The sequence below is a fragment of the Haliotis cracherodii genome, unplaced genomic scaffold (assembly GCF_022045235.1).
Source record: "Haliotis cracherodii isolate W230 unplaced genomic scaffold, xgHalCrac1.p SCAF_32, whole genome shotgun sequence".
NCBI lineage: Eukaryota > Metazoa > Mollusca > Gastropoda > Lepetellida > Haliotidae > Haliotis > Haliotis cracherodii.
Genome location: NW_027266289.1, coordinates 1,497,107 through 1,508,211, shown reverse-complemented (window position 1 = coordinate 1,508,211; position 11,105 = coordinate 1,497,107). Strand labels below are relative to the sequence as shown.

Sequence of the window (11,105 nt, the reverse complement as noted above, 5' to 3'; positions counted from 1 at the left end):
TGCCCCTGGTCTTTGCATTGCTTCAATAAACAGTCAATAATGACCCTGATGTTGGTATTTCTTTACTTAAAAGTCAGCAATGCCCCTGCTGGTGGTATTTCTTTACTTAACAGTCAGTAATGCCCCAGGTGTTGGCTGTGCTTCAGTAAGGAATCATCAATGCCCCTTTTGTTGGTATTGCTTCACTAAACAGTCAATGATGCCCCTGCTGTTGGTATTGCTTCACTAAACAGTCAGAAATGCCTCTGCTATTGGTATTTCTTTACTAAACAGTCAGTAATGCCCCTGATGTTGGTATTGCTTCACTCAACAGTCAGTAATGCCCCTGGTGTTGGTATTGCTTCAATAAACAGTCAATAATGCCACTGCTGTTCGTATTGCTTTACTAAACAGTCAGTAATGCCCCTGGTGTTGGTATTGCTTCATTAAACAGTCAGTAATGCCCCTGGTGTTGGTATTGCTTTACTAAGCAGTCAGTAATACCCCTGATGTTGGTATTGCTTCAATAAACAGTGAATCATGCTCCTGCTCTTGGTATTTCTTTACTAAACAGTCAGTAATGCCCCTGCTGTTGGTATTGCTTCACTATACAGTCAGTAATGACCCTGATGTTGGTATTGCTTCAATAAACAGTCAATCATGCCCCTGCTGTTGGTATTTCTTTACTTAACAGTCAGCAATGCCCCTGCTGTTGGTTTTGCTCCACTATACAGTCAGTAATGCCCCTGCTGGTGGTATTTCTTTACTTAATAGTCAGTAATGCCCCAGGTGTTGGCTGTGCTTCAGTAAGGAATCATCAATGCCCCTTTTGTTGGTATTGCTTCACGAAACAGTCGGTAATGCCCCTGCTGTTGGTATTTCTTTACTAAAGAATCAGTAATGCCTCTGATGTTGGTATTGCTTTACTAAACAGTCATCAATCTCCTGCTACTGATATTGCTTTACTTAACAGCCAGTAATGCCCCAGATGTTGGCTGTGCTTCAGTAAGGAATCATCAATGCCCCTTTTGTTGGTATTCCTTTACTTAACAGTCATCATTGCCTCTGCTGTTGGTATTGCTTAACTAAACAGTCAGTAATGCCCCTGGTGTTGGTATTGCTTTACTAAGCAGTCAGTAATGCGCCTGATGTTGGTATTGTTTCACTAAACAGTCAGTAATGCCCCTGATGTTGGTATTGCTTCACTAAACAGTCAGTAATGCCCCAGCTGTTGGTATTTCTTTACTAAACAGTCAGTAATGCCCCTGATGTTGGTATTGCTTCATTCAACTGTCAGTTATGCCCCTGGTGTTGGGATTGCTTCAATAAACAGTCAATAATGCCACTGCTGTTGGTATTGCTTCACTAAACAGTCAGTAATGCCGCTGATGTTGGTATTGCTTTACTTAACAGTCAGTAATGCCCCTGCTGTTGGTATTGCTTTACTATACACTTAGTAATGCCCCTGCGGTAGGTATTGCTTCATTAAAGAGTCAGCAATGGCCCTGGTGTTGGTATTGCTTTACTCTACACATAGTAATGCCCCTGGTGTTGGTATTGCTTCATTAAACAGTCAGCAATGTCCCTGGTGTTGGTATTGCTTTACTAAACAGTCAGTAATGCCCCTGATGTCGGTATTGATTTACTTAACAGTCAGTAATGCCCCTGATGTTGGTATTGCTTTACTAAGCAGTCAGTAATGCCCCTGATGTTGGTATTGCTTTACTAAGCAGTCAGTAATGCCCCTGCGGTAGGTATTGCTTCATTAAACAGTCAGTAATGCCCGTGGTGTTGGTATTGCTTTACTAAACAGTCAGTAATGCCCCTTCTGTTGGTATGGCTTTACTTAACAGTCAGTAATGCCCCTGATGTTGGTATTACTTCAATAAACAGTCAATCATGCCACTGCTGTTGGTATTTCTTTACTAAACAGTCAGTAATGCCGCTGCTGTTGGTATGGCTTTACTTAACAGTCAGTAATGCCCCTGATGTTGGTATTGCTTTACTTAACAGTCATTATTGCCTCTGCTGTTGGTATTGCTTCACTAAACAGTCAGTAATGCCCCTGCCCTTGGTATTTCTTCAATAAACAGTCATAAATGCGTCTGCTCTTGGTATTGCTTCACTATACAGTCAGTAATGCCCCTTTTGTTGGTATTTCTTTACTAAACAGTCAGTAATGTCCCTGCTGTTGGTATGGCTTTACTTAACAGTCAGTGATGCCCCAGGTGTTGGCTGTGCTTCAGTAAGGAATCATTAATCCCCTTTTGTTGGTATTGCTTCACTAAACAGTCAGTAATGCCCCTGCTGTTGGCATTGCTTCACTAAACAGTCAGTAATGCCCCTGCTGTTGGTATGGCTTTACTAAACAGTCAGTAATGCCCCTGTTGTTGGTATGGCTTCACTAAGCAATCATCAATGCCCCTGCTATTGGTATTGCTTTACGAAACAGTCAGTAATGCCCCTGCCGATGGCTGTTCTTCACTAAACAATCAATTAAGCCACTGCTATTACTATACAGTCAGTAGAGCTAATGCAGTTGATTTTACTTCACGAAACAGTCAGCAGAGCCTCTGTTTGCTTTGCTGCACTAAACAGGCAGCAATGGCTCTGCTCTTGGTATGGCTTGACTATAAAGTCAGTAATGCATTAAAGATTTATCAATGCCACTGCTGTTGGCTTTGCTTTACCAAACAGTCAGCAATGGCTGTTGGCTGTGCTTTAGTGAAGAGTCAGTAGAGGCAATGCAGTTGCCACACACACACACACGCACGCACGCACGCACGCACGCACGCACGCAGGCACGCACGCAGGCACGCACGCACGCACGCACGCACGCACGCACGCACGCACGCACGCACGCACGCACGCACGCACGCACGCACGCACGCACGCACGCACGCACGCACGCACGCACGCACGCACGCACGCACGCACGCACGCACGCACGCACGCACGCACATACGCCCGCGCCCCCTTATCGTCCTCGAAACAACAAACTCGCAGCATATGCAGACCATTTATTGGTTACGAAATAACATTTAGTGCAGCTATTTCATCCCCGTCTTGCATTTCTGGGCGGCTGGGCGTAGCTGTTCTGTAACAGAACGGGACCAGCCATCAGCTTCTGTAGGATAGCACTGACTGTATCAGGGGAGCCAACCTGGAAGATGTTTGAAGGTCTCGAAGCAATTAGGTGGATTGTGGAATTCGCATCTACTTCCGAGATAGCAACAACAAATACCTCAGCTTTGGCTTTCAGAGAACCAATACTGGCAGCAATGGCCTCCCGGTCCTCCATTGTGGTGTACCCATCGGTAAACATGATCACCTTGTTGTCAGCGTCATTGCGGTCGCCATTGAAAATTGTACTTGTAGCCAGCTTGATGGCATCTCCAATGTTCGTAGAGGGACCCTCTTCGTATGTCTGCTGCTGGAGAGCTGACAGAACACCAGACTTGTTGTTGCTATATTCAGTGAATCTGAATACCACTCTAGCGTTTGAAGAGAATGCTATCAAAGCAACGTTAACAGCATCCCGGCCTATGGTGGTAGAGTTTACCATACTCTCTTGGAATTGTTTCATTTCGTCAAAGTTAGGTTTGCCGATGGAGCGCGATACATCTTCTACAATCAGGATATCTAGCTTCCTGTCACTGGAAACTGGAAAATAAACGTACAATATGTAAAGATTGTTCCTAGTTTGTAGATGAAGGGACTTTGTTCTTTGTTACAATGTTACACATAAGACAAGATAAATAGATAGATCGATTTGTAAATATAGTCGATTAAGGAGAACGAGGATGGTTGGCTCTATTGTCTGACATGATTCTCCGTGTGAGGGCGTCAATGCAGTGAATTTCTTGTTTCGTTCAAACAATAACACCAACAGAATACGAAAGGATAGGTACAGCATAAGTATTTGTGGCTTTAACTTTATGGCGAGCATTCAGCTCTTAACTCCAGATTTTGTTTTGTCTACATTTATATTCTGACTGAAGGTTTTCCTTGATATGGGCATTTTGGAGTTTAAAATTGTTATTGACAGTAAATGTATTGAGCATCTTCGACATATGCAGCTGCTGCAACTACCACTACTTCTGCTACCAAAATATGTTCTCAATCGTGAAGAGTGCAATTCCTATGACTAGTGTTACTGAAAAACTGTTCATAGAGGCGACAATTGTGAAAGTTGTTTTTAATTGTGATAATCAGGGCATGGTCTTCATGACAATTTCAGAAGGGTGGAAATCAGTGTCTGCACGCCATGACAGTTTTTAAAGTGTCATAATCAGTGTGTGAATACCGTGAATGGTTTTGAAGGTTGTTAATCAGTGTTTGGACGCAATGGCTGTTTGTAAAGGGTGGTTATTAGTGTGCGAACACCAAGACGGGATGTAAAAGGTGATAATCAGGTAGTGGTCGCTATGACAGTTTCAAAAGGGTGATAATCAGAATATGGTTTCCATAACAGTTCTGAATGAGGGAAAATATTGCCATCGTCGCCATGACAGTTTCAATGGGTTGAACATCAGGGTATATCCGCCATGATAGTTCTTCATGTATGAAAATCAGAGTGTGGTCACTGTAAACATCAAGGTATGGACGCCAAAACAGTTTTGTGGAGGGTGGGGTAGGGGAGGATCTGGGTGTGGACAATCATGACAGTTCCGAAGGGGTTGACATCTGTGTAGAGTTTTGAATGGGTGCACATCTAAGTATGGACTCTAAAGCAGTTTTCAGGGGGCGAAAATCAGTGTGTGGACAATCCTTTCGAAGGATTGAAAATCAGGAAGTGGTCGCATAACAATTTCAAAGGTGCGAAATTCTGAAGGGGTCTGAATCAGGTTATTGTCTCTATGACAGTATCGAGTTCTTGAAAATCAAGATTTGGACGCCAAAACAGTTTTGAAAGGATGAAAATAAGTGTCCGGTTGCTGTGAGAAGTCCGCAGGCGGTGAGAATCAGGCTGTGGCTGGTATGACAGTTTCGAAGTGGTGATAATTATTGTGTGAACGCCATAACAGTTTTTAAATGGTGATAATCAAGCTGAAATATTGCTGACACGCCGTAATATAGCTGAAAAAGTCTTAAAGGTGCGTTGAAGCGAACTCATTCCATCATGGCCACTCTGAAACCTACCTGTACAGTTCACGCCCAAAAAACCAGGCAGACAGGCGCAGCTGTAGCCGTTCGATGTCTCCGTGCACGTGCCCCCATTAGCACAAGGTTTCTGTGTAAAACAGACGTTTTCATCTGCAATTTGAAATATGAAGCTTAATTAGTTTCCAAAAAGTGTTTTGAAATAAGAATAAAAGAGCTACAGCCTATATGCAAATAGATAAGAGTTTTTGAAGGTTGCTAATCAGTATCCCAGTGCCATGACAGGCTTTTTTATTCTTATAATCAAGGTTTGGTCGCCATACTAGTTTTTAAAGCGCGATCATCAGAATGTGGTCGCCTTAAACGTTTTTGAAGATGGTAATTAGAGTGTGAATGCCATGACAGTTGTTAAAGGCTGGTAATTAGTGTTTAAACGCCATGACAGTTTGTAAAGGGGGAAAAGCAGGTGTGGTCGCCATTTCTGTTTTTAAAGGGTGATAATCAGGTTAGATCACTAGGACAGATGGTAATCAGTGTGTAAACGCGATTTCCGGTCCGATGATGAATTCCCGACAGCAGTGGAGGGGTGTTTACACGAACAACCCCATGGTTTCTATCACAACGGGCTTTTAGCTCTAACACATCGCTGGACAAAGTGCGTGGACCTCAGTGGTGATAATTTCGAAAAAGAAGAAGTGAGGAGCAGTAGCAAATAGGTTAGGCTGGTGATAATTATTGTGTGAACGCCATGACAGTTTTTAAATGGTGATAATCAAGCTGGAATATTGCTGAGTGTGGTGTCATACAGCAAACAAACAAACAAAACAATCTGACACGCCGTCATATAGCTGAAAAAGTTTTAAAGGTGCGTCGAAGCGAACTCATTCCATCATAGCCAGTCTGAAACCTACCTGTACAGTTAACACCCGAAAAACCAGGAAGACAGGCGCAGCTGTAGCCGTTCCATATCTCTGTGCACGTGCCACCATTAGCACAAGGTTTCTGTTTATCACAGACGTATTCCTCTGCAAATTGAAATATAAAGCTTAATTAGTTTCCAAAAAGTGTTTTGAAATAAGAATAAAAGCGCTACAGCCTATATGCAAATAGATAAGAGTGTTTGAAGGTTGCTAATCAGTATCTCAATGCCATGACAGGGTTTTTATCTTATAATCAAGGTTTGGTCGCCATACTAGTTTTTAAAGCTCGATAATCAGTTTGGGTCATCATGACAGTTTTTAAAGATGGTAGTCAGTGTGTAAATGACATGACAGTTTGTAAAGGGTAATAAGCAGGTGTGGACGTCATGCCAGTTTTTTAAAGAGTGATAATCAGTTTGGGTCACCATGACAGTTTTTAAAGATGGTGATTAGTGTGTGAACGCCATGACAGTTTGTAAAGGATAATAAGAAGGATGTGGACGCCATGCCAGTTTTTTAAAGAGTGATAATCAGTTTGGGTCACCATGACAGTTTTTAAAGATGGTGATTAGTGTGTGAACGCCATGCCAGTTTGTAAAGGATAATAAGAAGGATGTGGTCGCCATTTCTGATTTTTAAAGAGTGATAAGCAAGTGTGGTCGCCATGACAGTTTTTTAAAGAGTGATAATCAGGTCAGATCATTATGCCAGTTTTTTAAGATGGTAATTAGTGCGTGAACGCCATGGCAGTTGTTGAAGGTTGGTAATCAGTGTTAACAGTTTGTAAGGGTGATAAGCAGGTGCGGACGCCATGACAGTTTTTAAAGATGGTAAACAAAATGTTTAACAAAATGACAGTTTGTAAAGGGTGATAAATAGAGGATCTCACCCGAGTGTCTTTTTATATCAAATATACCAACATGAGTTGATAAAAGTGGGAATACTCCGAGGCTTGCCGAGGACTTTTTCCACTTTTATCAACGAGTGTTGATATATTTGATATCAAAGGACACAAGGGCAAGATTTTATTTATCATCCAACATCATCTTCCAACTTTTTCAGTTTATAGACAGTAATTAGCAGTGTCTTAAGTGTAAAAGTACTGCTTACAGCTTCAGTAGCAGAGCCAGTAGTAATGTCATATGATTGTGACGCAATGCGTCTGCAATGCGTCTGCAAAGCGCTGTGATGTAATTTCATTGCAGCGATATCTACAGTGTAGATATCGCTTAATCTCACCCAAGCAATTTTTCCTGTGGGAGCCAGTTTTGGATGATAAGCAAGTGTGGTCGCCATGACAGTTTTTTAAAGAGTGATAATCAGGTCAGATCACTATACCAGTGTTTGAAGATGGTAATTAGTGTGTGGACGCCATGACAGTTGTTTAAGGCTTGTAATCAGTGTGTTAACAGTCTGTAAGGGTAGTAAGCAGGTGTGGTCGATGAGCAGGTTGGGTCATCATGACAGTTTATAAAGATGGTAATCAGTGTGTAAACGACATGACACTTTGTAAAGGGAGATAATCGGGTTGGGTCACCATGACAGTTTCGAAGTGGTATATATCAGGTTGTTTTCGCCATAATAGTTCCAGATGGGGGAAAATCAGGATATGGTCGTTATGAATGTTTGGAATGGGTGCAAGTCAGGATATGGTCGCTATGAATGTTTGGAATAGATGCAAATCAGGATATGGTCGCTATGAATGTTTGGAATAGGTGCAAATCAGGATGAGGTCGTTATGAATGTTTTGAATAGATGCAAATCACGATATGATTGCTATGAATGCTTCCAGCAGATGCAAATCAGGATATGGTCACTATGAATGTTTGGAATAGGTGCATATCAGTATGTTGTCAGTATGAATGTTTGGAATAGATGAAAATCAGGATATGGTTGCTATAAATGTTTGCAATAGGTGCAAATCAGGATATGGTTGCTATGAATGTTTGCAATAGGTGCAAATCAGGATATGGTTGCTATGAATGTTTCGAATAGATGCAAATCAGGATATGGTCGCTATGAATGTTTCGAACAGGTGGAAATCAGGATACGGATGCAATGAAGTCTTGGAATAGGTGGAAATCAGGATATGGTCGCTATGAATGTTTGGAATACATAAAATCAGGATATGGTCATTATGAATGTTTGGAATAGGTGGAAATCAGGATATGGTCGCTATAAATGTCTCTAATAGGTGCAAATCAGGATATGGTCGCTATGAATTTTTGGAATAGGTGGAAATCAGGATATGGTCGCTATGAATGTTTGGAATAGATGGAAATCAGGATATGGTCGCTGTGAATGTTTGGAATAGGTGGAAATCATGATATGGTTGTTATGAATATTTGGAATAAGTGGAAATGAGGATATGGTCGCTATGAATGTTTGGAATAGGTGGAAATCAGGATATGGTCGCTATGCATGTTTGTAATAGGTGGAAATCTGGATATGGTCCCTATGAAGGTCTTTAATAGGTGGAAATCATGATGTGGTCTTTTTGCATGTTTGGAATAGGTGGAAATCAGGATACGGTAACTATGAATGTTTGGAATAGGTGGAAATCAGGATGTGGTCGTTATGAATGTTTGGAATACATGGAAATCAGGATATGGTCGCTATGAATAGTTGGAATAGGTGGAAATCAGGATATGGTCGCTGTGAATGTTTGGAATAGGTGCAAATCAGGATGAGGTCGCTATGAATGTTTTGAATAGTGGCAAATCAGGATGTGGTCGTTATGATTGTTTGGAATAGGTGGAAATCAGGATATTGTCGCTATGAATGTTTGGAATAGGTGGAAATCAGGTTGTGCTCGTTATGAATGTTTGGAATACATGCAAATCAGGATATGGTTGCTATGCATGTTTCGAATAGGTGCAAATCAGGATATGGTCGTTATGATCTCGAATAGGTGGAAATCAGGATGTGGTCGTGATGCATGTTTGAAATATGTGCTAATTAGGATATGGTCGCTGTGAATGTTTGGAATAGATGCAAATCAGGATATGGTCGCTATGAATGTTTCGAATAGATGCAAATAAGGATACGGTCGCTATGAAGATTTGGAATAAGTGGAAATCAGGATATGGTGGCTATGAATGTTTGGAATACATAAAATCAGTATATGGTCGTTATGAATGTTTGGAATAGGTGGAAATCAGAATATGGTCGCTGTGAATGTTTCTAATAGTTGGAAATCAGGATGTGGTCGTTATGAATGTTTGGAATAAGTGGAAATCAGGATATTGTCGCTATGAATGTTTGGAATAGATGGAAATCAGGATATGTTCGCTGTGAATGTTTGGAATAGATGGAAATGAGAATATGGTCGCTATGAATGTTTCGAATAGGTGGAAATGAGGATATGGTCGCTTTGAATGTTTCTAATAAGTGGAAATGTGGATATGGTCGTTATGAATGTTTGGAATAGGTGGAAATCAAGATGAGGTCGCTATGCATGTTTGGAATAGGTGCAAATCAGGATATGGTCGTTATGAATATTTGGAATAAGTGGAAATGAGGATATGGTCGCTATGAATGTTTGGAATAGGTGGAAATCAGGATATTGTCGCTACGCATGTTTGTGATAGGTGGAAATCTGGATATGGTCGCTATGAAGGTCTTTAATAGGTGGAAATCATGATGTGGTCTTTTTGCATGTTTGGAATAGGTGGAAATCAGGATACGGTAACTATGAATGTTTGGAATAGGTGGAAATCAGGATACGGTAACTATGAATGTTTGGAATAGGTGGAAATCAGGATGTGGTCGTTATGAATGTTTGGAATACATGGAAATCAGGATATGGTCGCTATGAATAGTTGGAATAGGTGGAAATCAGGATATGGTCGCTGTGAATGTTTGGAATAGGTGCAAATCAGGATGAGGTCGCTATGAATGTTTTGAATAGTGGCAAATCAGGATATGGTCGTTATGATTGTTTGGAATAAGTGGAAATCAGGATATTGTCGCTATGAATGTTTGGAATAGGTGGAAATCAGGTTGTGCTCGTTATGAATGTTTGGAATACATGCAAATCAGGATATGGTTGCTATGCATGTTTGGAATAGGTGCAAATCAGGATATGGTCGTTATGATCATCTCGAATAGGTGGAAATCAGGATGTGGTCGTGATGCATGTTTGAAATATGTGCTAATTAGGATATGGTCGCTGTGAGTGTTTGGAATAGATGCAAATCAGGATATGGTCGCTATGAATGTTTCGAATAGGTGGAAATGAGGATATGGTTGCTTTGAATGTTTCTAATAAGTGGAAATGTGGATATGGTCGTTATGAATGTTTGGAATAGGTGGAAATCAAGATATGGTCGCTATGCATGTTTGTAATAGGTAGAAATCAGTATATGGTCGCCATGAAGGTCTCTGATAGGTGGAAATCATGATGTGGTCGTTTTGCATGTTTGGAATAGGTGGAAATCAGGATATGGTCCCTGTGAATGTTTGGAATAGATGGAAATCAGGATGTGGTCGCTATGAATGTTTGGAATAGGTGCAAATCAGGATATGGTCGCTATGAATGATTCGAATAGTTGCACATCAGGATATGGTCGCGGTGAATGTTGGGAATAGGTGGAAATCAGGTTGTGGTCGTTATGAATGTTTGGAATGCATGGAAATCAGGATATGGTCGCTATGAATGTTTGGAATAGGTCCAAATCAGGATATGGTCGCTATGGATGTTTGGAATAGGTGCAAATCAGCATATGGTCGCTATGAATATTTGGAATGGGTGCAAGTCAGGATATGGTCGTTATGAATGTTTGGAATAGATGCAAATCAGGATATGGTCGCTATGAATGTTTGGACTAGGTGCAAATCAGGATGAGGTCGTTATGAATGTTTTGAATAGATGCAAATCACGATATGATTGCTATGAATGCTTCCAGCAGATGCAAATCAGGATATGGTCACCATGAATGTTTGGAATAGGTGCATATCAGTATGTTGTCAGTATGAATGTTTGGAATAGGTGGAAATCAGGATGTGGTCGTTATGAATGTTTGGAATACATGGAAATCAGGATATGGTCGCTATGAATAGTTGGAATAGGTGGAAATCAGGATATGGTCGCTGTGAATGTTT

The 11,105-nt window shown here is 41.1% G+C and overlaps 1 protein-coding gene across 1 annotated transcript in view; it reads right to left on the bottom strand.

The window, feature by feature from the left end:
* Positions 1 to 2,986: 2,986 nt before the first annotated feature.
* The window catches only part of LOC139477285 (matrilin-2-like), a 37,514-nt gene continuing 29,395 nt past the window's right edge, over positions 2,987 to 11,105 (bottom strand). Inside the window, exons 6-8 of the mRNA XM_071259832.1 lie at positions 5,994 to 6,107; positions 5,122 to 5,235; positions 2,987 to 3,642 (exon numbers count right to left, since the gene is read on the bottom strand). Of these exons, the coding sequence (XP_071115933.1) occupies positions 3,035 to 3,642; positions 5,122 to 5,235; positions 5,994 to 6,107 (836 nt within the window). The 3' untranslated portion in view covers positions 2,987 to 3,034. The remainder of the gene's footprint in view (positions 3,643 to 5,121; positions 5,236 to 5,993; positions 6,108 to 11,105) is intronic.